This window comes from Neovison vison, chromosome 8, assembly GCF_020171115.1.
Source record: "Neovison vison isolate M4711 chromosome 8, ASM_NN_V1, whole genome shotgun sequence".
Classification (NCBI taxonomy): Eukaryota; Metazoa; Chordata; class Mammalia; order Carnivora; family Mustelidae; genus Neogale; species Neogale vison.
The window spans coordinates 28,596,346-28,624,263 of NC_058098.1; the positions used below are offsets into that span (position 1 = coordinate 28,596,346).

The following is a 27,918-nucleotide window of genomic DNA, read 5'->3' on the forward strand; positions in this document are numbered from 1 at the left end:
GAGCTGAAGGCAGAGGCTTAACCCACTGAGACACCCAGGTGCCCCTCCCCCAAGATACTTATTAATTACAAAGGGAAAAACAGCAACTTTTCAGTGGAGTATGAAGGTGGACATCATCTTAACCAAATGATCAAAATTAATATCACAAATTTTGGGACAAACCAAGTTATGTGCCTTCTGATGGGATACACTCGGGACACGGCTTTCTCTCAGTGGCATTCCTACCAAAAACGCATAACCTGAATCCAATCGTGAGAAAATAAAAGATTCAAATTAAGGACATCTACAAAATAACTCACCAGTACTCTTCAACAATGTCAAGGTCATGAAAGACAAAGGGTGAGGAACTAACTCCTTCTCCAGATTAAAGGAAACTAAGAAGACAGGAGAGCTAAATGAAACCTGCCATCCTGAATTGGATCCTGGGGAATGGATACATTATTGGGATAATTAGCAAAATTTAAATCTTAAAGGTGTATTAAAAGAATCATGTCAACACTAAAATTCCTGATTTTGATCGTTACCCTGAGATACTGCAAGACAATGTCCAAGTTCTTAGGACATACACACATAAGTATATCAGATAAAGGGGCATAATGTCTGGAAATCCACTCTAAAATGATTTAGAGAAGAAAAGTATACGTACATATTATATACACAAACACATGCACAAAGGAGAATATGATAACACAAACGTAGCTAAATACAACAATTTGTTATTTGGGTTAAAAATATCAGAATTCTTATGTTCACTTTGGCAGCATATATAGTAAAAACTGAACGATACAGAGATTAGCAAGGGTGCAAGGTTGTTACCCTGTGCAAGGGTAACATGCAAATTCATGAAGAGTTCCATAGTAAAAAAGAAATAAGTATATGAGAATTCCTTACTACTCTTGTAACTTATATGTAAATTTTAAATTTTAACTTCTCCCCACCCCACCCCCACCGCCCCGGGGCAAATTACATCCTTTCAATGGCCACACTATCAGAAGTGGCCAGCTCCCAAACCCAAACCCAAACCCAAAGTGTTCTTTCATTCTTTTTCTCCATTATACTTATCCATGTCAAAAATTATTGTTGGGCACGTGGGTGGCTCTGTGGGTTAAGTCTCTGCCTTCAACTCAGGTCATGATCTCAGGGTCCTGGGATCAAGTCCCACATCTGGCTCTCTGCTCTTTGTAGGGAGCCTGCTTTCTCCTCTCTCTCTGCCTGCCTCTCTGCCTACTTCTGATCTCTCTCTGTCACATAAAGTAAAAATTTAAAAAAATTCTTTAGTTAATATTACCTGACATTTACTGTGTGCAAGGTCCTGTCCTGTTCCAAGTGTACAACCACAGTGACTCCTCGGACTACTGTTCTTCCCATCTTGCAGATGGGAACTAAGACACGAGAAAGTTAATTAACTTGCACAAGATCACTAGTATCATATCTCCTCCAGGGGCGTAGACCCTCAACTAAGGTAGACATTGTCTTGTTCACTGCCCTTTCCCTTTCACTTAGAACAGTGCCTAGCGCATTATAGGAATTCAATAAATACTCACAGATTCAGTTTTAAAATAATGGGTACCTACTAGGCAGTGGAGTACAAAGCAGCCAATAAAACAGCACTTTCAGCCTTGCATCCAATTAGTCACTTAAATATATTCATGTATACTTAGCCACTCTTAATGTATTTATATATACATTTTGCATATATATATACACACACACATATTATTTTCTTTTTTTCAGTCTGGCGCTATCGACACTGGGAGGTTAAGGTCAGCCTTGCACCCAATTAGCCACTTACATATATTCATATATACTTAGCCACTCTTCATTTATGTATTTATATTTTTGCATGTATTTATTTTTATATTATATTTTTATATATTTGTATTATGCATTTATATATTATACATATAGATTTCATTTGGAGCTATCAACGCCGGGAGAGTAAGGTCCAATCACCCATTCCACAGAACAGAAAACTGAGGCACCGAACGGAACAATGATTTGCCCAGAATCAAGGGGCTATTGGCAGGCAGGGTGTGGATTCCAACGCCGCCCGGAAGGTTCCCAGGCGCAGCCTATGAATCAATCAAACCACCCAATCCAACCAACCAATCGGTATTTATTAAGCGCCTAATGCGCGCAGCCCCTCTTCACGCCGCGGAGGCGGAGGAAGGAGGCTGTGGTGGGCAGACAGCGGCGGAGACCGGAGGACGCCGCGGATCGGCGGAATTTGGCGCCTATTTTTTGTTGGCTGGGTGTTCTCGCCTGTGATTGGGCCGCGGCGCGGCGTGCCCGGTGCGCCGGGCTGCGGCTGCTCTGTCGACCTTGGCTAGACCCGGGCGGCGCGGCGCGCGACCGGCCTCCCGGGGGATGGGCCACCAGGAGCCCCCGCTGGCCCGAGTGCGGGCGGGAGGTGCGGCTTATATAAACAGGTTATGTAAAGGGCTCAGCTGGCGCGAACACGTGGAGAGCCGCGGGAGTCCGAACACCCAGGTCCCCCCCTCGAGCGCCGCGGCCGCCACCCGAGCCGCAGCAAGCTCCAGCGCACACCCGGCCGGAGCCGCCGCCTCTCGCGCCGCTCCGTACCAGAGGCAGCCCTGGCCCGGAGCGGACCATCCCCAGCCCCGGGCGCCAGGGGGGAAACGGGCCGCCCGGAAGTGGCGGGACGCCAGCCAGGTAAGGACGCAGGCGGCGCAGTCAAAGCAGCCGCCGCGGCTGGAGCCACCTCCGCCCCCTTGGGCGCTTGGGGAGGGCAATTGGGTCCCCAGTTTGGCGGGCTCGGGGACGCGGTACTTTTAAGCCAACCTCCTCCACCCGCCGCCCTCGGGGACTTGGGTCGGTCCGCGGAGCTCCGCTCAGGCTTAATTCAATGGACTGTTTACACCCGGGAGAACCCAAGGCGGGATGCGAGGAGGGGAGTCGGAGAGGGGACCAGGCAGGGGAAAAGATTTCCACAGTCAAAGTTACCTCTTAAGGCAATTTTCTTAAGTCGTGAAGACTGCTGGTCCTCGTTTTTCCTATTCTTAGGCAACAGATTAACTGCGAAGGGGGGTTTGTTTTTCCTTTCTTTCCGGTTCCCCCTCTGAGCCACAGCCTAGTGGTTTCGTCCTTCCCGCTTTCTCCTCCCCTCCCCCCGTTCAGTCCGCGGCGGCGGCTTCCGTCTTAAAGGGGCCGCGGCGGCCGGAGGAGGTGGCCGTGGGACGCTCTACGGCCTGCGCTCCTTTCCTTCCTGCTTTGGCCTACTTGGTTAACCGATTCTTTCGCCCGCAGGTCACAATCCAGGGTCCCGCTCCTCCGCGTCCCGGGGCTGGACGGAGGGATGAGGCAGGGGGGACCCAGGCAGCGCCGTTGCTGCTCCCCCCGCTGCCCGCAGCCATGGAAACGGGGGAGGAGGACGGCGCCCGCAGAGGTACACAAAGCCCCGAGCGGAAAAGGCGAAGCCCAGTGCCGCGGGCGCCCAGCGCGAAGCTGAGGCCGGCGGCGGCCCAGGCCATGGATCCGGTGGCGGCCGAGGCCCCGGGCGAGGCCTACCTGGCGCGGCGGCGGCCAGAGGGCGGCGGCGGGTCGGCGCGGCCGCGGTACAGCCTGTTGGCGGAGATCGGGCGCGGCAGCTACGGCGTGGTTTACGAGGCAGTGGCCGGGCGCAGCGGGGCCCGGGTGGCGGTCAAGAAGATCCGCTGCGACGCCCCCGAGAACGTGGAGCTGGCGCTGGCCGAATTCTGGGCCCTGACCAGCCTCAAGCGGCGCCACCAGAACGTCGTGCAGTTTGAGGAGTGCGTCCTGCAGCGTAACGGGCTAGCCCAGCGCATGAGCCACGGCAACAAGAACTCGCAGCTGTACCTGCGCCTGGTGGAGACCTCGCTCAAAGGTAGGAGCGCCGCCGGCCGTCCCGCCCACAGGGGACCTGATCCCACGGCTCTGGACCGCTCGGCCCCGGCGGACCCCCAGACCCTTAGGCCCTGGTCCCGGTCCTGTCATCCTGGGCCCAGACACGCCCTCCTTCTCGGGGGCCTAGACGTTTAGGCCCTTCTCTCCCCTCAGGACCCCCGGATCAGTCCCTGGCGCAAACGGGAGCTGGTACTTTAGTAAAAAGGGGCTTATTGAGTGCTCACTGTTATTTTAGTTAAGTGCTCAGTGAAGGTGGACTGTTAGTATCAAACTTCTAGTATTCTGAGTTTGCCTGGGAGATGAGGGGAATTGGGCTGAGTTGGTGGAAGAACTTCAGAACCCCCTCTCTAGGGCCTCTTCTCTTTCCCTCCCCAAACTAAAATAACTTTGCTGGACCCACCCACACCCCGTCCCTGCCTGGTTCCAAATGTCCTGACACCCTTCAGCTCCACCCCCAAACTTTTGCTTCTCAGTCTTCCGTTTTCCTCTGAGACCCCCCCCCCACTCCCCCAGCACATCCCAAGACAGTCAAGCAAACCCATGGGTTTCCTGGCTAAGTCCTCTGGGCCTGCTGGATAATACCCCTGCCCCAGGTGGGCCTAGAGCTGTCACATAACACAAAACATCTTTTCTCCTCCTTTCCTCCGTTTTACATACTTTTTGTAAACCCCCTGAGGTTGGCTGGCTTGGGTGTTTATAGGGAAGATGGGCTTTGGGGAAGCAAGGGTGTTGCAGTCGTGGGAGGGCTAATCCTAATTTCTGGGTTTTAGTTGCAGTTAGTTGCACTCAGAGAGTGAGTTCATCTTTGAGTGCCCAGTACTCACATGTCTTGTTCAGACTGAAAATTGGCCAAGGATCTCTAAAGACAGGAGAGGGCCAGGGGCCTGGAAAGGTCTTAGGAGACTTTCTCAGGGGAGAGGTTAAGCCTTCCACCTATGTCCTAGATGTCCTGTAGAGTGACTTTGGGTAATAACTTTTAAAAGTAAATTCTCTCCTCTTTCTATACATGGAGAAACTAAGGATTAGAGGTAAACAAATATAAGTTGATGAGGTTAATCAGCTTGTAAAGAGAGTTGGGATTTCCTTACAGATTTTCAGAGCGTAAGTGACATAAACCCAGATCTGTCTTGATTCAAGGTCTAGATCTTTTCATATGGGTAATGATGATGCCCTCGCTTCCCCAAGAATAAACTGGAACTGACCTTTAAGAATGGGAAAGATTTGGGGTGGGGTTGGACAGGGCATTTTTGTGGAATTTTTGCCCAATTTTAAACATCCTGCAACCCATTCCAGGAGAACTCCGTCCCATTTTAAGTCTGTTGTTTGACAGTGGGCTGGGGGATTTGATCAGTATCACTGGGAGTCCTTTTTCAAAATAGGTTTTCACTTTTTATGCCCAGCCCTGCCTCATCCATTCTGAAAAGCCCACCCTTTCTCCCCAGGGTGAATATATTTGTTTTGAAAAGACTTTCCAGGAGATTCCTTGAAGCTTATCTGTATCGTGCAAGCTATTCACTTCCATCCTCAGACTGTGTTCTCCACTATGATTGACCAATAGTTTGGACTTCATAATACATGACTGCCCTGGGATGTGGGAATTCACTTTGCCAATGATCCCCTTCTATCCTCAATTCTTTGAGGCCAGTCTTGAAACTTCCACCCAGGTGGGGAAGTCTTGGTTTCCCCCTCCTCACACATAGGTACTGCAGATTCTCTCACGTGTAGAATTTGTCAGAACTCCACAGTAAACGCTGGCAGTATAACCTCCTGGTTAATAGCCTAGGCTTTGTGTTTGGGCTCACTGTAAGTCATGGCTTGTCTGCACTGACTGCAGCAGGCATGGGACAAGTTGTTTAAAACCTCTGGGGAGCATTCCTTTATCAGTAAGATAAGGGTGCCTGTGTTCTCGAGTTGCTGTGCAGCCTGGGAATGTTCCTAAGTGCTCTGATAAGGAGGAACTCAGCAAGTTGAGTCCACGTTTTGAGTCCTCTTTCATCATCCCCTTTGAGATTCATTCACTGTGCTCTTGAGTTCAAGTTTGACCGTGGAACACATCCCGTTGTCTCGGTTGTTAGTAACACCAGGTTGAGAGACACAGTGGTATTTTCTGCCTCCCTTTGTGAGTTAAAACAGATCTAGAGAAACAAAATAATTTTGTTTTAGGTCATACACTTCAGTCGCCCTTTCAGTTGTTGGGCCTCTTCAAAATATTTGATCCTCTGCTATGGGTCAGGCAATGTTGAGGGCTCAGAGAAGGAGCAGTCAAGGGAACAGTGCACAACTAGCTGTTGAAACTGACATTGAAATTTACATATCAAATGTTAATTTAGCAAGCAGTAAATAGGCATTGTTTTCTGCTATTAGTATTAAAGTGAAGAACAAAAAGACCCACATTGCTCTTAGGTAAGTTTTCCTGCCTTCAGCTTCCAGAATTGGGCAGTCTTAATCAGCCCGGAGACGCTGGATTTACAGCTTGCTGATATCACTCCCGAAAAGTCCCAAGAGCTGGGAGGAATCTCAGATAATCTGGTTCTGCCCTGTCATTAAACAACTCCTGTGCAGTCACCTTTTGCCCAGTCTCTTGTAATTTAGAATAATTTTGAAATAGACCAAAAAAGTGTTAATCTTTCTTAAAGTCTCTTTTGAACTAAATCTGCCTAGTTTTACAGAGTCCTCAGAGTTGCATTTTGGGTGGTTGGGGCGTGGCAGTCTTTGCCCCAAAGGAACTCAATTTGGAAAGTTTGAGCACCTGGAGAAGACTTTCAAGTGCTAATCCGAGTCACAGGAGGGAAAGGCTAGTTGTCTGGTTAGCTAGGGCTTTCCACAGAGTGTTGTACAGGATTAACAGGAATGATAATCTAGAGTTAGCTAGGAGTTGGCAGAGAAGATAGACTTGAAAGAAGGTAGAGAAGGAGTGGGATTTATTTTACAAAGGGCTGAGTAGGGAATAGTTGGGATTTTTCCCCTCTTCAGTATCAGCGCTCTTAGTGAATACGCAGAAGGCATCTCTGTAGTCTTAAAGAAATTATTTGACCTGTAAATCCAGTATCTAAAAGAAAAGAGAAACTTCTTAGTGCAGTTCTTAGGCTTATCCAACTTTGATAGCCTGTAGGTCTCCTGTCCTTGCTTTCTCTCTGAATGTAGAACAAACACATAGAGTGTTATGTAGTGAAGAGGAGTTCCAGGGCCAGTGGTGTCTTGGAACCCTGATCTGGCCTTCTGTTTCACAGGGAGGGAAACAAGCCTAGGAAAGAGACAGGACTGGGGCGCCTGGGTGGCTCAGTGGGTTAATCCTCTGCCTTCGGCTCAGGTCATGATCTCAGGATCCTGGGATCGAGCCCCACATCGGGCTCTCTGCTCAGCAGGGGGCCTGCTTCCTCCTCTTCGCCTGTGTCTCTGCCTACTTGTGATCCCTGTCTGTCAAATAAATAAATAAAATCTTTAAAAAAAAAAAAAAAAGAGAGAGACAGGACTTGCCTCATATGAATGAGTGAGTGGTAGCATTCAGACCAGCTCCGGGGACTTTCTTAAACCAGATTAACAACCCTGTAAATTACTCGTTTACAGTTGATGTCTTTGTTTAGCTTTCAAGTACTTGTCACAAGAAACAAGAGTTAAAGCATAAACTGTTTGCTTTATCCCCTTGTTTCTATTGCCAAAGGACCCTGTCCTGAATATACCTAAAACTGAATTCTAGCTTGCTGCCACTTAGAAGATAGCAGGCAAGCCTCATTGTCAGACTAAATGCAAATTCCTGCATGCTCTCTAACGCACACACTGATCCTTCTGACAGCGATGAATACGTTAATATGTATAATATATCATCTTCAGGACAAACCCAAGGCTCATAAGGCCCAATAAGTCTGGAAAAGTTTGGTGGGGGTCTAGCTTAGCTTATCTTAGTAGGACACTGGTTCTGCTTTACCAATTATTTCATGTTCACCGTGCTTAAGAGATCTTAGGCAGCTTCGCATGGGTAGGAATCAATGCCCTTGGGAAGTCAGGTCTGTGCCTTTGTGCCCAGTGGTGACTGTGAGCCAGGCACTGCGGAGAGGCCATGCAGTTTCCTCCATGAGGCATGCAGAAGACACAGTCCCAGATGACCGCGGCTCAAGGTTCGAAATGATGGGTAACCGCTCAGACCCTAGAAAGTGGCTCTGAATTCTTTGCTATGGCTTGGGGCTCAGAAAGGCAGAGAGCCGGGCAGTGATGTTTGGCTACTCGGACATAGATCCAAGTTGTCATTCAGGGTCTGAGAAATGAACGGGACACAACAGGGCACGAGCATTGACGGGGAGCCCCCAGGTTTGGCTTCTACTTTCACCCTGTTAGTAACCGCTACAGCTTACTGATGGCTGTGGGCTGGTGCTGCGCTAGGCTTCATACCCATTAACCGCTTCAACCCTCACTACCCACCCCCTTTTGAAGTTGGTGCTATTATGACCCCTGTTTTACAGGTGAGGAGACTGAGGTTAGCAAAATTGCCCCGTGTAAAGCAGATAACCAAGCTGAGGTCTGAGCATAGGCTTTCAGGCTTGAGTCCGCGCTTTCCAACAGCTGTGCTACACTCTTGGGACAGGTGGCTTAAATTCTGGGTTCTTCTGTTTTTCTTGGTTGTTAAACGGGCATAATCACATTTTACTCAGAAATTAATGGCTGCTGTTTATTTTTTAATTAGGTGCTAATCAGTACTGGGCACTGCTAGTCTCAACAGGGGGTGTCTCCCCTGTGTCTTGGCTTCCAGGGACCCTGTACCTCCTTTCTGGTCTGTCTTGAGACAGCCACGAAGACTTCTCTCTTCCTGCTGCCTGCCTGCCTTCTGAGTGCACTGGGAATTTTAGATACCAGCCTCAGGAGACAGGAACAACCCTTGCTTAATTGAGAGTTTCGGCTAATTGGGTTGCACAGGATAGGGTTTTCCTTGTGTAAATTTTCAAGAATTGCTTAGCTTCCTGCAAAATAATGAGTTCACTCTTCTCTCAGATTTGGCCATTTGGGGGGTCCTTCGTGACTTAAAAATCTTGGATCCTCACCTGGTTGTCTTTAATGTGCACATTCTACGTGGCTACTGCTAGAACTTTCCCTGGTTGTTGGCTGTTTGTTGTTGTTTTGTTTTAAGCCTCTAGCTCACAGTTCTCCTCTTGCTTCATTTCACTCAATTACTGAGCCCCTAGTATGTGTGAGGCGGACCGTGAGGAGTGCAGAGACCTGGTCCCCCCCGTCCCCCCCCCCCCCCCCCCCCGTGAGCGCGCACAGGCATGGAGGAGACTTGGATGGAACACGATGGACGTTACTTCACTGCAGCCTCTGAGAGATGCTGTAGGGGAACAATTTCGAGGAATGTGGACTCAATTGAGGGAAGGGAAGGATGAGTTGTAAAAGGGTAGATGGAAGCAATCCTGGCAAGAGGTGAGGTCTAGGTAAGTAGGAAGGCCCTCATGTGTGGAGAGAAAAATGGGCCAGAGCCTCTTCCCACTCTCTGCTTGGCTAGTAGAGTCTGCATTTTACCAAGATCCCTGGAATGTTCCAGGCCTAATAGCTAGGCTTAGTATTCTCATGCTTGTTCTCATTTAATCCCCCCACTTGAAGTTGGTGTTTTTGTAACCTGGTTTTATACTGGAGAAAATCCCGATCCATCAAGGGCTGCCCCTGGTGTCCAGACACATTAACATAATTCACATCGAGTCCTTCGTTGTGTGTTTTGGTGTCCAGGTTCCATGCAAGATGCTTCCTGGATCACAGTTAAGCCTTACAGTAACCCAGTGAGGTAGATTCTCCCTGGATTATGGATAATGAAACAGATTCATAAAGTCTTAAGACCTTTGCCCAGGGTCACATAGGCATGGAAGTGAACCATGGGGGTGTCCACCCTGGGCATGGGAGGTCCACAGCCCTTGTCCTGTCTCTCATGTTAGGCCTGAAGGTTCTTGGCCCTTGGCCTCTGTAGGACACTGTGTCTTGTCTTGGCAGTCACTCTCTGGGGTTGATTGTCTAGTGCACAATGACATTTGACTAATCTTGTGAAGTGCTTTGAACAGACTCTGTGTGTTGTTACTGGTCCCAGTCTCTTTATAGTGACAGGACACAGCCCAAGGTCATTGAGACAGTGACCAGGGCTTGATCTTTGTGCTCCTCTTTCTTTGGAAGAAGAGTTTGTCTTGGGAAGGGGGACTTGTCTTCAGCTTCTCCGGACTGATTTTCAGCAGAGCCTCTTCTTTAAAAAATACATATTAATATATAGCTTTTAACTAAGCAAAAACAGGGCTGGCTATAGTCATAATGAATTCACAGTTCATTTTTCAAGGTTTCCCCCCCCAACCCTTTTTCTTAAAATTGTAATTTTATGTTCTGTTTTTTTCATTTCCCATTAAACTTGCTTCTTACCTGTTATGTGACCTCTTCTTTTGACTCTTTTTTTAAGAAAATTAGAAGTACAACATGGCCCTTTAAAGCATTCAGCCGAGTGGCAGTGCCGTAATTAACCACCAAGTCTTCTCAGGCCATTCTTCTCAAACCTTCACTTTGACCCTGTTGTTTAGAATACCCATTCTGGGTGCTTTGGGGGCTTGCCGTGACCTTTTTGTTGCTGTCAGTGATGGGGTTTTGTCTGTTCTCGGCTTTTGTGTTTTTGGTACTCTTCTTAGAAGAAATTCCTCCAGTGAGATTTTCTTTTATGTCCAGTGGATTGAGCAGTTTTAGGACTTGGTGATCCGTACTCCTGAACTTGGCACATTCAAGTCAAAGTCCTAATTAGTGCCCTACTGAGAAATGAATCTGCAGGTCTGTGGTTGGACCCTCAACATGAGGGACTTGGTGAACATGAAACTCCTTGGGGCCATAGGTCTGTGAACTTAACAGAGAAGCTCTGTCAGCAGTGGACAGTAGAACATCTAGGCTGTAGGATCATGGTTGGGAATCCGGGCCATAGAGCCTGGGCGCCGTCTTCTACTGGCCGTGAGACCACAGGCAAGTAATTAATTTTGGGCCTTTGTTTCCTCACCTGTAAAAGGGGTTGTAATTACGGTCTCAGTAGATATGGGTTTGGAGTAAGAAGAGGGGTTTGGCCAGAGTACTCTCAATGTTTCCTTCCTGTCACAGAGGACATGTGATGTTACTAAATTCTACTGATTCTAAACCTCCCTGCCCCCTGCCACTCCTTCCCTCTTCTCCCTTGCCAGCCCTCACTTCTTGGGGTTTCCGAAACTGACGAATCCCCTCAGCTGCCGGGCGGTCTTCCATCTCTAACTCCTCAAGAGGGAACTTGTGGCAGGGATTCTGAGACCTGCTGTCACACGTGGCTGTGAGAAGCCAGCGTGTGTGTACACACGGTAGTGCTGTTAGCAGCCCGAGTGTCTTACTTAAACGGTAGGTCTTAAAATTGGTTACTTAAGACTCTGTAAGCAGGATATCGTTCTAAAACGTGCCAAGAATTTTTAATTCCTGTTGCTTAGCGCCTAAGTTCAAATCCGTCAGTCTGCTGGACTCCCCATTTCTTAGGACCCTACTCCAGCGGCTTCTGCTCCAGCCTCCTTTCTGCGCATCTCCTGCTGTATCTCTCTGTGCTGACCCCAGATGACTTGGGTCCCTCGCTGCGAGCTCACGCCTGTGCTGTACTCACTCTCCATCCCAGGAGACACTGCTCAAGGGCCATCCGTGACTGATCTTCAGGCTGTCTCTCTCCCAACCACTTTGTCCACTCCTCAGGTGGAATCACACCCTATTCCTTGTTCTCATTGCCGTAGGCCGGCATTCTGTTTCTAATGACTGGAAGCCTGAACTAAGGCAGAGACGACTGCTGATCTCTCTGGTGTCTCACAAGCAGTGTGTGCCCAGGAAGTATTTAAATGGAATTGACTAGAGTGAAGAAATTCCAGCATCTGGAGGCAGCTTGGGAATAGGCTTCTAAGGCCCTGGGTATGGTGTATCCCTTTCTGGAAGGGGCCTGCTGTCTGGAAGCTCACACTGACTCCTCCTTATCCCAAGCCTGCGGGCCTTGAGTTTCTGAGCAAGGCCAGGCCATATTTTATTGGGTGCCACCTATTTGACTTTTTCCCCCCATTTTCTCTGTCTCCTTTTGAACTGTGGCATAGAATGTTTTGAAACCGTTATTAATGGTCTCCAGGCCATTGGACTTGAGGGGAAGGTAATGAACCTGTCCTGAAGGTAGGCCCATCTCTATAATCACAGTGTGTTTCTTAGCCCCCTGGACCCGGGTGACAGCATCATGTTGTGGAAGGACTTGGCAGCAGAGGCTCATGTCTAACCCAGCCAGCCATGGCCATGATCTTGGGCAAGTTCTTCAACCTTCCTCTTGGTTTGCCCACCTGTAAAAGCATGTCTGGAGAGCTGAGATGACTCACACACTTAGCCTTTACATAGGGCCTTGAAACCAGTTGCCTGTCAGGTGAATTGATCTCCCATCCTTAACACTTCCAGGGAACATTCCATCTTTTCTCTCTCTTGCTCTGGGAAGCTAAGTCTTTGACTCCCTCACCTTACAGAACTGTCAGGCTGTACCAAACAAGGGATTTACAAAATTTAAGTTTGTTTCTATCCACTCAGAACACTGTAAGCTTCTCGTGGGGATTCTGCCCCACTTGGTGTGTGTGTGTATTCCAGTTCTCCATCCTGAAATTGGTGGGGAGGCACAGGCAGGCTTTGGCGACCGCCGAGACAGATGAGCGCTGAGGCTGCCTGGGACCATCTGACCTTCATGAGCCCCTACTGACTGGTGGATCCCAGGGATATGTCTCCAGGAATCCGTGTCCTTGCAGGACCATGGACTGGTCATCCCTGAAAGTTTGAGCACTTTCTCTCCTGCAGAGTGTAGTCACCGTGGTAAATTAGAAGGGAAAGGCTTTGGTCAGAAGAGGGAGATTACCTGGGAGGTCAGGCAGGCATCGAGTAGGTTGGCATTCAGGCAGGGTATAGAAAGGTACACCAGCAGAGATTTGGGGAGAGGGAAGGCTTTCTAGGAAGCGAGTGCCCCAAAACCACATGGTCTGGCTAGAGCATGGGCTTAACTATTTACAGCCTGAGCAGTAGGATATAATGATCCACATTTTCATTTTCTGATTTCAGCATCCTCTGTTCGCTAGCATGTGAAGGCTTCATTCTGTGGCCTATATCCCCGGGGTTACTGGGACCGGTGGATTCCTCGGACTTGGCTGAGGCCCAGTGGGGATGTTCTGGATGGTCAGGATGTCCTCTCCCTGAAGTACCTGAGGCTCTGCAAAATTTGTTTCTTGTCTGTGACTTAACTCCCAGGAATACGTGGTGGCGGTGTCCCTCTCAGTGTGGTGGAGGTGACAAGAGGCTCACAGCTTCTGCCATCTTTCCCAACCTCTGCCCAGGGTTCTTCCCTTGGTATCCATCTCCTCCATGTTTTCCTTGGAGCTGGGAGATTACCCAGTTAACCAGGGGGCAGAACTGGCAATCTGACCCCAGCCTCATCACCTAGCCTAGGCCCTTCCTGTGACTTTACCCTGGCTGGCTTCTCCACAGGAACACATCAGGGGCCACACGCTCCCCCCACCCCACCCCCAACCCTGCGGTGAGGCCGGCAGGGGCCCAGGTGGGCAGTCTGCCTGAAGGAAGGGGCTGGAATTCCCGCATTCCTCTCCTGTTTGTGAGTGGACAGCTGGGGATTCCTGTGTGAAAACACAATGTGTGGTTTCTGATGAAATGAACCCAGGGCCCTGGCCCATGCGGGGAAGTCTTCTTGCCTCCCGGACGAGTAGCCACCCTCCCTGGTTTTCCATTCTGTCATGCTCCCTGATGCTGGGTCTGATTCTGAGCCCGCTTCTTCCTGTCCAGCGCTTTCCTCTGAACAAACAGCCCCTCCTGTAGCATCTCCCGAGCTCAGCTCATTCCCCCCAGAGCGAGCTCTAGGGTCCCCAACCCAAACCCCACACCCCCAGGACACTTGTTTACCCTTCTTTTCTTTCTCTGGGTTCTCACAACCTGGACTTACAATGTAGTCTGTTTTGCAGGCTTGTTTTCTTTTTACTTGAGTTGCCCTGGTTACCAACTTTGTGTGTAAAGTAATCACCATTCCCCACCCTTTACTTCCCCACTGTTGGAGTGAAAAAGTTGCACTGTTTTCTGATGGTAGCCTTCACAGGAGGAATTTGATGGCTTTTTAATCGCTTCCTTTCTGTCTGTACCACCAGCAGACCTTTCTTGTCCTCCTTTTTAATGGGTCTTTACTTTGGCGTCAGGCAGATTTGGGCTTCAGATCACTGCATCATTTCGCAGTGTTTTTAGATAAAGAGCCTCAGCCCACCAGAGCCAGTGACCTAGAAAGAGGATTATGAGATGGGAAAGAGCTAATTTTAAAATGAAAACACCCCATCTGCCCTAAACTGGTTCTACCTTTATTGTTTTGATTGTGAGTAATACAAACAAATTATACAATTACAGAGGAAGTGAGGTCTGTCAGATCGTGGTCAAAACCCCGAAGCTGTTGCCTTGTCCATCTGTCTGTCCTGCCTCAGCCTAGAACTCCCAGAGCAGTGGCTTCTATAGACTCTGCTTTGGCAGAAGCTATGTAAAGAGATGTAGCTCTTGTTTTCTGGTGGAACGGAGACCCCCGTACTAGGGATCAGAGGACTGATCTTCACACTCAGTCATGAATGAGCCATTCCTATGCCCATCCATATACCTTCTCATCAGCAAGATGACCTCTGCCTGTTTAGACTTTGGGGACAGTTGTAGTCCTCCCATAACTTCCACAGAGGACCAGTGTTCCGTTAATTGCTTTGTAAAGAACATTGGGATTTGTTTGGAGATGCCAGTCACCAGCCTTCCTGGAGTTTCTGTGGTTCAGCAAAAGGAAAGATTTCTGCAAAGGCAGAGCCGGAGTGTCAAGCCAATACAACTTGATTCTAACTTCTGTGTCTGCTTTGGACTCCTGTTCCCACCAGACCTTCCTGACCTCCTTCCTGTTCACACCTCTCCTGTGTTCCATGCTCCATCCCATCTCTCAGCCTAGAATACACTCTTGCCTCTCTGCACCGATCTACTGCCTGTCCTTTAGGTGGAACTCAGGTCCTGACCCTTCTAGTCTCAGACTGGGCATCTCCTACCCACGCTCCCACTGTTTGTAGTAAAAGTTGACATTGATGCAGATACTTAAGATGCTTGCTGTCTTAGATACTTACCTGTTATCTCGATGAAGCTAGGCTTTATAGAGGGAGGGGCCTGTTACAAACCTAGCTTGTGCTGGGCAGATACGGTAGTCGAGCAGGAAATACTGGAACATGCTTCTAAGATAAACAAATCTGTAGGACACATTTTTAGGTGCATCAGCCAGAGTCATTCAAGTTAGGAGAGAAGGGAGGAAGGTCCTTTGCCTGGTATGGATTAACAGACATTTTTTATGGCTTTCTTGCACCCTTGACCTGGTCTCAGCAGCAATCCTGCGAGCCGTTGCTGGGGGGGCGGGGGGGGGGTTGCGGTGCTGCTGGTCTGGAGACCCTAGAAGGAGACAAAGTGGCTTCCCAGGCACATGGATTGAGTCCCTGGACTCTTGAAGTCTCTGGGAGCCTCAGGTTCTTCTATCTTTTAAGATGCGAGTATTTCATCCTTCCTCCCCCGATGGGGAGGGGGTTGGTAAATACTAGCTTGAAGGTCAGGGTCCAGTGTAGATGTCCTGTGAGTGATGCCATGTGGCCATGTACAGGTGAGGCCGTGGAAGCAGAAACTTGGAAAGGTGAACTAAGTGCCGTTGCCTCCTGCTAACTCATTGAACCAGTCAGCAGGCAACCAGTTACTTAGCCAGGCACCAGGTAATTCCAAAGCCGGGTGCTTGACTCCAGTGCCCGCAGCCTGTGTCATTCCTTAGCTTGCTAGCCCTTGACTCATCCCGTGTGAGTAGAGATGGGCCTGCTTGGTGCAGTGTTGGCTCCGTGCGGGTTTTGCTGGTCCTCTTGGCTGGGAGCCTGGTCCCCGTTGTCTGGCGTAAGCTTGCTGTGCGGCACGCGTGTGGTCGGAGAGTCGTGTGGGTGTGTCCATGGCACTCAAGCTCTTTCCGGTCTTCCTTCGATTTAGGAGAAAGGATCCTGGGTTATGCTGAGGAGCCCTGCTATCTCTGGTTTGTCATGGAGTTCTGTGAAGGTGGAGACCTGAATCAGTACGTCCTGTCCCGGAGGCCGGACCCAGCCACCAACAAAAGCTTCATGCTACAGCTCACGAGCGCCATTGCCTTCCTGCACAAAAACCACATCGTACACAGGGACCTAAAGCCAGACAACATCCTCATCACCGAGCGGTCTGGCACCCCCATCCTCAAGGTGGCAGACTTTGGACTAAGCAAGGTCTGTGCGGGGTTAGCCCCCCGAGGAAAAGAGGGCCATCAAGACAGCAAAAATGTGAATGTGAATAAATACTGGCTGTCTTCAGCCTGCGGCTCAGACTTCTACATGGCCCCCGAAGTCTGGGAGGGACACTACACAGCCAAGGCCGACATCTTTGCTCTGGGCATTATCATCTGGGCAATGATAGAAAGAATCACTTTCATTGACTCTGAGACCAAGAAGGAGCTCCTGGGGACCTATATCAAACAGGGGACTGAAATCGTCCCTGTTGGTGAGGCGCTGCTAGAAAACCCAAAGATGGAGTTGCATATCCCCCAGAAACGCAGGACTTCCATGTCTGAGGGGATCAAGCAGCTCTTGAAAGATATGTTAGCTGCTAACCCACAGGACCGGCCTGATGCCTTTGAACTTGAAACCAGAATGGACCAGGTCACATGTGCTGCTTAAAATTCAGGGCAAAGCATCTTGAGTGTTGTTAAACTAGGTGAGTGTACGCTTTTTGTTCTGCATGCCAACTTCTGGACTGGATTCTTCATCTCAGGCCCTACGGTGGGCCCCGTGGAGCTGGGGGGAGGGTTGAAGACACCCGAGTGCTTATTGTGAGAGGACTCACCCAGGTCTTGAGGAGGAGAGCTGTGGGGCGGAGTAAGAGCTGGAAAGTCTAGAGAAGTCCTCTGAGTGCACATCTCTAGTGTTTTAGAAATACTTTTTCTTGACAATTAATAAACGCTTACTGAAGAAAGTATGCAAAAGAGGTACGGACAGTTTTTTTCAGGGAATATATGCTGCCCCTAATTGTGTCTCCGATTCACATGTCCAGTTCTGCACAGTTGAGATCGTGCTATATTTAGGTCTAGTTTTGGTTCCTGCTCTTTGAGCACTGCTCTGAGCAGCTCCTATGTGATACTCAGGAAGTACGGTTTTCAGTAATTGACATTCCACTATACGTACCGTAATGTGACCAGTCTCCTATTTTAGATACAGAAGAGAAGAAGGGTCTTCTCTTTTTTAGGTAGTGTTGGTGATGTGATGAGTGAGTTCTTGGATGGAAGTTTCTGCTTACTTAAGAGAATGATTGTGGGCTTTATTTGTCAAGTGTTACGCTAGGCTCTGAGGTAACAGCAGTGAGCAAATTTAAGAAAACAGCCCCATCCCCATGAATTCTCCACCTTCGTTGAATTAGTCAGGGAGAGAAACATTGATCGATAATCGCCGCAGGTGTTTTATGACAAAGGAGAAATGGTAGGACGGGAAATTGGCCTTTTAGGGGGTTGGTGCCCAGAGGCAGGTGTAGGGAATTGGGGGTGGGGCAGGGAGGATTCCAGGGAAAAGGGCGACTAACCTCTGCCAAGGACCTGAAGCCAGAGGGAGCCTCGCACACCCGAGCACCTCCACGGGCTTGGGGTAGGGTAGTGAAGAAAGCAGACTCGGAGTAATCAGCGACCTGCCCAGGGGAGCAGGCAGAGCTGAAGTGGAAAGTCCAAAGTGTGTACCAGGAAGGGCCATGGTTGTTTAGTGGGACCAGAGGCTGAAGTGAGCAAGGGAAATAAGATAGAAATAAGGTGATACAGGGAATTTGACCTTGGTGGGCATTTGGGAGCCATGAGCGGACCAGGGCAGAACAGTGCAGTGTTGAGGTTCTCAGGACAGGTGAGTTGGGTTGAACCAGAGCCTGGGAGACCAGTTGGACCAATGATTTTATTCCCACTGCTAGCACAAGGAGATGTTCTTGAACCTGAAATTGAGCAGCACTGAGGATGGAGGATTGCCTGGATCATCATCAGGGCAGGCCGTTGACAAGACAGCCAGCTGGACTTGGAAGCAGAAGAAAAGATTTGACTTGTTTTCAAATAACGCAGTCTCGCTTTGTGGGGAGGGAGGAGAATGTTGACTCTGGTAGCAATCTGTTCGCCTTCGCCACCCTGCAAGGGGTTAAGTCTTTTATCCTCCGTCCTTCTAAAGCAGGTGCAGGTATATCTTACTCATGACCCTCCTACCTTGTTTTCTTAATCTGGCGAGCTGGAAATAAGCGACTCTGAGATTTGCTGAAGCTTTGAGATGAGGGCTGGTGCTAATCCCAGGGGTCACCCTGCACACGAAGCTGTCTGTCACCTGGGTGGGTTCTTAGTCCCTTCCTTGCCCTCCACCACCCTCAGAGTGCCGTGGTGAGTGCTTGCTGAGGGGAGCTTGCTCGAGCCTCAGTGTTCTCAGTCCGTAGGTTTACTTCTTCCTTCCCACAAACCTCGAGCCCTGCAGCGGGACAACAGGCCAGGTCCTCCTGCTGCCCACTGGGAAAGCGCGTTCTCCAGAGCTCGGTTTGGGGCTGTGTCGCGTTAGAGCCCAGAGGGTTGGCTAGACCACATTTTAGTCGCATTTCATGCCACTGCTTCTCATTCCCAACTCCTCCCTTCTGCTTTTAAAAAACCTCTTACAGGGACACCTGGGTGGCACAGTCGGTTAAGCGCCCGACTCTTGGTTCCGGTTCAGGTTGTGATCTCTGGGTGGTGAGGTTGCGGCCCTGCTCAGCGTGGAGTCTCCTTGAGATTCTCTCCCTCTGCACCTTCCTTCCCCCAACTCCCACCCCACAACGTGCACACGCACGTTCTCTCTCTAAAATAAATCTTAAAAAAACAAACAAACAAACAAACAAGCAAACACCTGTTGGAGTTCAAGTTTGTCCTGGGATAGGATGGAACTTGTCATTGGAAGAGAGATTTGAATTTGGGAAGGATTGTGGGGCTGTCACAGCTTCTGGAGATCATGCCACTGCTGGGATTTGTGCGGCTTTGCAGAGCAAAGTTCTAGCTCCAAGAAGGGTGATTACTTCACTTAGGAGAAATAGGTGACCTTGACATAAGAGAAGATGAGGCACATAATTCTACTGAGTGTCCCAGACTCTGACCACTAGTGATGACAACAGTTCTTGGTCAGCTGGTGCCTATTTGATCGTTGCCTAGCCTCACCTGTCCCAGTGGGGCACTTAGACTTTGTGGGCCTAGGCCCAGGTCCCTATAACCAGGAGCTGCCCCTTTTTTGTGCCAAAAGCTTCAAATCGTTTGCAGTGTCAACGAGTTGTGTCTGGCAGTTCACAGAATCAGAGGCTTGAGTTGGAAAGAGCTCTTGTCCAGACTACCCCTGCTCCCCACTTCAGTTTTATAGATAGAGAAGTGAATTTCATGTGTGTTCGTTGTTCATTGACGAACTATTTGCCAGGGATAATTTTAGTCACAGAAGATATTTTAGTGGATAAAATAGACAGAAATTCTTGCAGGTGTGGCTCTTGCATTATGCTGGGGAGATAGACAATAAACATCAGTAATAAATGTTTGAAAATGCTGAGTGCTCTGGGCGGCCTTAGGGCAGAACAAGGGAGATCAGTATGCTGGGAGGTGGAGGGCGGAGGTGTACTTTTAAAGGGAAGAGATCAGGGTGGGTCTCTTGAGACCGTGACATTTGAGTAAAGGCTAGGAGTTGAGAGAGTGAGTCATGAGGATTTCTGGAAAAAGAGCATCCGAGACAGACAGGGATGACCAGTATAAAGGCTTGAAAGCTGCATAGAAAGCTGGGAGGGGAGTATATAGGAAAAGCAAGAAAGCTAACTAGGGTCAGTTGGAGTGGGCCTGTAGGCCGTTGTAAGTATCTGGGGTTTGGGCCTGAGTAAGATGGAAAGTCCTGAATGCATGTTCATTCAGCTGTGGGATAACTAAGCTTTTGAAAGGATTGTCGTGGCTACTGTGATAAAAGTAAACTTTGGGGGAACAAGCCAGGGGATATGATGGGAGGCTTCTGTAGCAATCCAAGTGAGAGAATGGTGGCTTTGAGCAATGGAGCCCAGGAAGTGATACTGGATTGCGGGTGAACGTTGAAGTCAGCCAATCATTTCTTGCGGGATTGAATGTAAGGTATGACAGAAAGGAATCAAAGAATACTTGGAGGTTTTGGCCTTGGAAGCCTTTGGAAGGGTAGAGTTGCCACCAAGTGAGATGGAAAGGATGTGGAGAGGAACAGGTTGGACTGGAGAACATCAGGCTTTGCTGCCATGTGTAAGTTTGCAATGCCTGTTTAAAATCCAAGTACAGAGGTGGAGTGTTTAGTGGGATGAGTCTGGAGTTCAGGGGAGAGATCTGGTCTAGAGATAGAAATTTAGAAATGGCCAAGGTACCCAGAGTGGGTATAGAGATTTCAAAGAATGACTGGGCTCTGGGCCATCCCCCAGGGAGGTTGGGAAAAAGGAAAGGAGTCAGCAAGATAGGAGACCTGGGCTGTGGTGTCCTGGAAGCAGGTGAAGAGAGTAGGAGGAGGAATTGGCGATGTGCTGGTGGATTGAGGGACATGGGGACTGAGGATTGACCTTTGGCTTTAGCGATTGGGAAGTCATTGGCACTTACGAGCATTTTTGGTGTGGCAGGTAGTGAGGAGAGTCCCTCAAACCACAGCAGGTTTGAGAGGGAATGAAAGGAGGAGAATTGGAGACAGAATTGACTGGAGACTCTCCAGTTTTTTTGTTTAAAAGTCAGGTTGGTCCAGTTGTACTTGGAAAATTGAGGGCTCTAAAAACCTTTTGTTTTGGATTATATCTATGGATACTGGTAGTAGTAAAAATTAAAACTGAGAAATGTTTTAAGTGTTCTTTTCAAATGAATAAATAATCAGTTATATGTTAATGTAGAAGTATTATAATTTATGAAAAATATTTCAAACAAAAATTTAGCAAATAGAGAGGCATTGTTTTATATTAACAAATCTTTTCATTATCTGCCTTAATAACTGGGTTCTCACGTTTGCTTGTGATTTTAATCTGGTACCATGTCAGTCAGCATGTAACCTCTAGAAAACAGAGGATGTGAAAAAGCCAAACCCAGCTTGGTGTTACTGTGAGCAGGGTTGGCTTCGTGGAGTTCCGCACTCTGGACCACCCTTTTGGGAACTGGTGGTATAAAGAAATCTTCTGGAGGAATTTTCTGTGAAGGGGAGCAGCTGAGAAGTAGGGGGCAGCTGGAGACCTAGAAGGAATTATTCAAAGTCCCAAATGAAGGGACAGAACGTGTGTGTCCTTATTCCTTGTAAGCTTTCCCATTAGGCCTCTTTTTGGGACTCAGGCTCCAGCTGCATATAAGAGACACTCGTCCCCAGCACGGTGTGGTGAAGAACAGTGTCACTAGTCTGGTCTTGTAGATTTCAGAGTAGTGTTCAAATCAGTGCTCATCACATGTTTTAGGTTTTTGCAACAGTGAATAGATGTGCTTTGGGCGGGAAACATGGGATTCCTTTGAAAGGAGTATTGCCTAGTGGACTGTTAAGGACTGAGAGGTTCCATTTTTTGTGGCCTACTGGCCACGTGACCTCAGGCATGTTATATTAGCTCTTGATTTTATCATCCATTAAATGGGGGTAGATCATATTAATGAGGTTGCTGGAATCCCAGGTTGGGAAGGTACCCTATTTAACCTCCCTAATGAAATGCTAAATTTTAGATACACACTTTGGCTTGAGGTGAAAGTATTATAGTATTATCTTCGTCTCTGAAGACAGTGGTCTTTAGTAGCCTTGCTTCAGAGGATTACCAAGTATCCCTTTTTTTTAAAAAAAAAAAAACAAAACAAAGCTGGACTCCAGGCAACTCTGGCCAATTGCTTGTTCCAGAAAACTTATCTATTTTTAAAGATTACTCAGTAGTGGATTCTATCTCTCCCTTAATTGTCATTTTTTAAAGATGTTTAATAATTCCTAATGTTTCCTCCCAGCGAGCCACAGACCTTACCCAAGTGGGTAAGCTAAACTGCTGTTCCTAGGTGCCACCACCCACCTCCGTTACCAGGGAGGGTGCTGTGAGATGAGGGAGGCTGCATTCATGGCCAAGTTTGCGGTCTCAGATGAGCCTCGGTTACTAGGGCCTTTGGTAGTCAGGGCCCTTGAATGACATTTATCTGGAGCTGGCAGCTTGGGCCTGCTGAAGGAAATCAGATGTTGGTGTGGCCTGAAGGATCGTAGAAAATATTCTTTGTTCCATATGTGATCTTGGTAGCTACCTAACATCAGAGGAAAAAAAAAATCCAGCCTAATTTATTGTTGAAGTAATAAAGGATGTTTTTATTCTTGGTGTGAGGTCTAGAGATGTGGCTCTGGGCTCCATGTTGGCGGACCTGAGTTGACCCCTTGACCTGGGCTTCAGATTCTTCACTTTTTACAAGATGGGAGGTGGAGGTCCCCAGGCTGCTTGTTGGACCCCTGATGGTCTTCTGGGGGTTCACAGGCTTCGACTTACCTAACTGACAGCAGCATGTTGGCTCACAGTGAAGCTGTAGAAACCAATTCAGATGAATTCTTTACTTTTGGCAAAATTATACCCCAGTTTGTCACATTATAGGTGTTGAGTTAAAAGTGATACTGGAAACCAAAAAATGGAAAAGAAATTCTCTTAAAAAAAATTTATTTTTTTAAAAGATTTTTATTTAGCAAGAGAGGGAACACAAGCAGGAGGAATGGGAGAGGGAGAAGCAGACTCCTCACCAAGCAGGGAGCCTGATGCGGGGCTTGATTCCAAGACCCTGGGATCACGACTGAGCCAAAGGCAGATGCTTAACGACTGAGCTACCCAGGCGCCCCTGTGTGGTTCGTTTTAATAGCAAAGTTTTCAAAATAGTCCTGGGAGGGTAAATTAGAACCAGGTTTTCGGTGAGCAGATGGGAACCTGGGATAAATAGGTAGGTATTCAGGACCTGTCTCAGTTGAGTGTGACTTCGTTGTCCAGCCGTGAGGACAGATGTGAGCAAATCCAGGAGCACCTAAGACATGCCCTTCACTCAGGACCCTGTGGGAGGTGGCAGCACGAAGCCGAGCTGCTAGGGCAGGAGAGCCCCACCTGGAGCCTCTCCTGGGGGGTGTGCAGAGCCGAGGGCTTAGGTTTTCAAGGAGAGCAGCAGTGCAGAAGATGTTGATGATCACTGGTCATCCCTGGGTCCAAGTACTTTTTGACCCTTATTTCAGCTTCCCTGAAGGTCACAACTGATAAGGAGCCAAGTCTAGATTTGAACCCAGGTCTGAGTCCCTGGTGTGCCCTGACCTGCGGTAATGTCTCATTGAAACACCTGCAGAAATCACGCATCTTTTTAACGGAGTTCAACAAACAGTTGCACCGAGTGGAGTCTGAGATGCATAACGTGGGCACCAGGGCTTGGCCATTAGTAGCCTTCTGGTTGGGAGGGAGTCTGTCGTACTCCAGAAAGGTGTGCTGTGCTGCTCAACAGGTCAGTAGCCACGGGGAGGGATGAGCAAGGACATCTTCATGAAGCCATAGCCACCAAAGGAACCATTTGGTTCCTACAGTCGGTTTGGTTCCTACACCCCAGAGTCTTATCCCACTTAGTCTCTGGTACAGCCTTGAACTTTCCAAAGAGAACAGAAGGCAGGAAATGCCATCCTCGCCCTGAAGTGGGCGATTAGATCTGTCCAGAATAGGGGTTTCATTTAAAGTTGAGAGATCGTTGGGAGGGGGATGTATTTAGCCGGTAAGGATAAGTCCTTGGATCCAAGCAGATCTGCCATCTCTGAGCCTGTTTGGAGCCCCCGTCTACACAGTGGACGTCTCAGCCTGGGCTTCCTTGGCTCGAGCACTGCACAGGACTAAGAGCGGGGGATTGTGCTTGAGGATCCCGAAGGCTTGCTTCTCTTCTCGCTGGGAAATTAAAGCTCTGCCTTCACTCTGAGGACCTGAGGTGGCCCGAGGTGCCGGCATCCAGGGAGACCATGGGGACTGATCTGTCTCCTTGTGTTTGCTCAGGGCTCCCCCAGGTCAAGAAGGCTGGTGTTTGTAAGGCCAGGCAGCTCCCTGGGGCCCGGCTTCTGCCCTTGCCATCCCCTGACAGCTCCAGCTGTACCCATGGGAGGAAGCTGAGCTGTCGATTATGTAATGGGGCTGGTGGCCCCCAGGGAGAGTCTGTCCCTTGAAGCTCTGCAGGACATCAGAGCATCTGCAAGGGGACAGGCCTGCCCCAGGGCTGTTGTTGCTCACATTCTCCTCCCTGGCATCCCTGGCTCCTCCTGGCCCAGACGGTGGCCCTTTGGGTAAAGCAAAATCCCTTTTGTAATTGTCCAGCTATAAGCAAGGCTGCCTGATGGTTGGGGTCCTTCCAAGTCCCATTTCGTCTTCCCCCAGGACACAGACACTCCCACCAACAATAACAACTCCTGGATATCAAAACCTGCATGCAGATTCCCCCTTGGGTCACCCTGATACAGCCTCATACAGGCAGGTGAGGCTAGGCTGGGATAGTGAGACACCCACATAACCAGGGGTCAGGCCCTGATAGGTAGAAGCCACAGGGCAGCAGAAGTCAAAATTATGCAAAGGTCGGAAGGTGGGAGGCCAGAAGCCTGCTGCACATGATGGCCGTTGAGAGAGCACAGGCAAGAGGGAGTGCTGACAGCAGTCTGTGGCATCAGGCCAGGGAAAAGGCTCTGGTGTGACCCAGAGGCAGCCTACTGTCTCTGTTCCCCCTGCCAGGGATCCTGGCAGAAGCCCCTTCCCAGTGAACGTAGCTGGGGCCTCTTGAGACTTGAGGACCCAAAGCAGAATAGCAGTAGCTGCCAGATTTCTCCCCAGCAAGTCTCCCAGTTCATTTATGAAGTGTGGACTAAAGCAGGGGGTCTGTCATTGGTGCCCCATCACTGATGTGGCTGCCCACAGCCCTGTGTTCAAAGATGCTGGGGCCAAGTCGCATTTATTTGGTGAGCAAGAGCCCTCCTGGTAAATGCAGGCACTGGCCCAGGGGTGGTATTGACAGTGGAGACCCCCAGTGCTGTCTTCTAGGAGTTCACTGTGTAGCAGTGGGGAGATGACAGTAGCTGCGGCTCAGGAGACATCCAGGAAGCCTGGAGGGAGTGGATGAAAAGCTTCCTGGAGGAGGTGGCACCTTGGGCTGGTTCTTGAAGGTCACTTTAGAGGCACCTTGTAAACCAGGTCATAAACAAGCAGGTCACAGCTCAGGGCTCTCCAGAAACTGACCTTTCGCGACCTGAGGCTTTTTTGGGTACAAGACCCAGCTGGCCAGGGGAGAGGGTACTGTTCTAGTCATGAAATCCCAACCAGAGATGCCTCCTAGACCCCAGGCATGGGGAGAAAGCCCACAGTTCCGTCTTGATAAACAAGGGCAGCGGCATACAAGCTCCTAGCCCCTCCTTGCCACTAGTGAGTCAGTCCTCTTTGGTATTATAGAACCCGAGGAAATGGAGACCTCCTCCAGCATCTCTCGGATTCAGAAGCTTGGCAGGCCTTAAAACTGCCAGCCAAGTTTAAAATAAATCAATACCATAAAATACTGCAATGAATTTCCCAACTTTAAAGGAATTTCACTTTCAGTTAGAGGTGCCAAGGGAAAGCTGTAACTCCGTCTGCATCATACGCAGGTCAGATTTCTGTGTTTTGTTTCTTTGTAAAAGAAAATGCTATTTAGGGCCTCGGGGGGGGGCAGGATTAGAGCCACCCAGGCACACCACAGGGCATGGGGAGGAAGGTGAAAATGCTTCGGTTTTTCCAGGATGCAAAAAGGAGCTGGATATGGGGCCCAGGCAATAGTCTTCACGAAGGGGAACCTTGGCTCTTTGTCATTCCGAGGCCTGGCTCCACAGCTGTGATGGAAGGCTGGTCAGCTTCCGTGTATGGTGGTGTATGGTTTTAGTATTAGCTCGTTCCAATGGGAAATTCACAGATAATGGTGTGAGCCAGGTGACTCGCTCTTCATTTACTTCCGTCCATTTGGAAAAAGGAAACCTTTCCATGTCATGGACAGCACCCTTTTGTTTTTTGCCTTTCTGCTTTTTTCAGACATGTCTAAGACATGTCCTTCCTTCCAGAAGGCTCTGGTCTGGGGCATGTCTGAGGCATGGGCTGTGGAAGTACAGTGCAGTCAGATCTTGGCAGAGGGCATGGGCCTTACTGGCCCAGCCCAGCCTTGTCCAGACATAAGGAGAACTGGAAGTCACAAGTAAAGACTCATTTGTTGTTAGTAACCAGATTGCATACTTGGATTTGATGAATGTTTGGAAGGAACCCTTGGTTTGCATGGGGCAGCAGAAATGAGTGTGAGTATACCACACCCCAGACAAACAACACAGTGACTCTTACCTTCTAGAAAAAACTATTTGGGAGTTTAAGTCAGTTGCCTAAACTGAAATCCAGATGTCACTGCCAATGTGATCCAGAGCTTCTCCCTCCCCTGAGCGCACCAAGCAGGTGTAGCACCAAGAGCCCTTGGAGAGCCTGTCCCTCCAGCCTGGTGTCTGGGAGCCCTCTTGCTGTGGGACAGCTGTTCTGGAACTCTGGTTTCCCACCTGCTCATAGTGTCACTGAGTTGGGCATGAGCTCGCGGTTAGGCAGACTTAGATGTGAGCATTCGGGATCTACAGCCTGATGACGTGGCGTGGGCCGAGTTTAACCAGAGTTCAAAGATGGCTTCCTCTCTGTCAGTGGGAGGGACAGAGGATAAGAGTAAGATGTTTCCTACTTGGCAGATCACGATTCTACCCTGCAACCTTGAAGATGTTGACAAGCTACCGCCACGCTCCTCCCTGCCCCTCACTAGCTCACCAGCACACACCGTGTCCATGACCAACCTTCTTCGAGTGTAGTCCCCAGACAGGCAGCGTCACCGGGGAACTTGTCAGAACGCAGATTTCTGGTCCACGGAGGGGTTGCCTGGGTGGCTCAGTGGGTTAAGCCTCTGCCTTCGGCTCAGATCATGATCCTGGGATCGAGCCCTGCATCGGGCTCTCTGCTTGGCAGGGAGCCTGCTTCCCTGTCTCTCTGCCTGCCTCTCTGCCTATTTGTGATCTCTGTCTAATCAAATAAATACAATCTTTAAAAAAAAAAAAAAGAAAGAAAGAAAGCTAGGAAGAAGGGCCTCAAGTCCTGATCCTATCACTGCCTTCCAAATTACCTAGCACTGAGCAAGTCACTTCTCTGTGGGCTGTGGTTTCCTTGTCTAGAAAGCCAGGGCACCTAAAAGACCACTCTCAGCCCTTCTCTGCCTGCTCCCCCATCCCAGTTGTGTTTGTGGGTTGCACCATGGATGAGTTTCTAGGAGTTGGGACTCCTGATTCTTGCTTGATTTCTCCCTCAGTGCCTGTGTCCTTAGGATGAGGGGAGTCCTGCAGCAGCCCCCTGCTCCTGGGAAGAGAAAGAAAATAATTAAATTTCTCCATGGGCTTCCCTGGCCCTGAGAGACTAGACTTCTGAGCCATAATAACCATGAGCATCTTGGGATGATCTCCAGCAGAGGACCCTCGGGAATACAGGCCCTGTGGGGTCTGTGTGATAGGACGTGAGATCACCCTTCAAGAAAGGGGAACTTGAGAGGCAGTTGGGCATAGGGGATGGGGAAGCAACAAGATGCACAGGTCTGGCTTAGGTCTCTAAGTGGAGTCTCAGACATGGCTTTGAATCCTGCCTAGAAATCTTCACTTGTTCATTTCCCCAACATGCGGTAAGCACATGTTCTGTGCCCAGCTTGGGCCATGGAGACGGAGGTAATCCCTGACCTCGATTCAGTTAAACCAGGCATCTTCTCTGAGCCTTCGGGTCCTCATTTATAAAGCAGGTTGCTAATGACATTTACGCCATAGGATTTTCCTGTGGATTCAGTGGAAAATGGATGTAAAGCCAGCGTGGGGATGCTAGATGTGAATCCTGTGGATTCAGTGGAAAATGGATGTAAAGCCA

At 49.2% G+C, this 27,918-nt stretch overlaps 1 protein-coding gene across 1 annotated transcript in view; it reads left to right on the forward strand.

Moving 5' to 3' along the window:
• Positions 1 to 2,337: 2,337 nt before the first annotated feature.
• The window catches only part of STK35 (serine/threonine kinase 35), a 42,266-nt gene continuing 16,685 nt past the window's right edge, over positions 2,338 to 27,918 (forward strand). Inside the window, exons 1-3 of the mRNA XM_044263329.1 lie at positions 2,338 to 2,673; positions 3,268 to 3,865; positions 15,937 to 16,686. Coding sequence (XP_044119264.1) covers positions 2,368 to 2,673; positions 3,268 to 3,865; positions 15,937 to 16,649 — 1,617 coding nt within the window. The 5' untranslated portion in view covers positions 2,338 to 2,367 and the 3' untranslated portion in view covers positions 16,650 to 16,686. The remainder of the gene's footprint in view (positions 2,674 to 3,267; positions 3,866 to 15,936; positions 16,687 to 27,918) is intronic.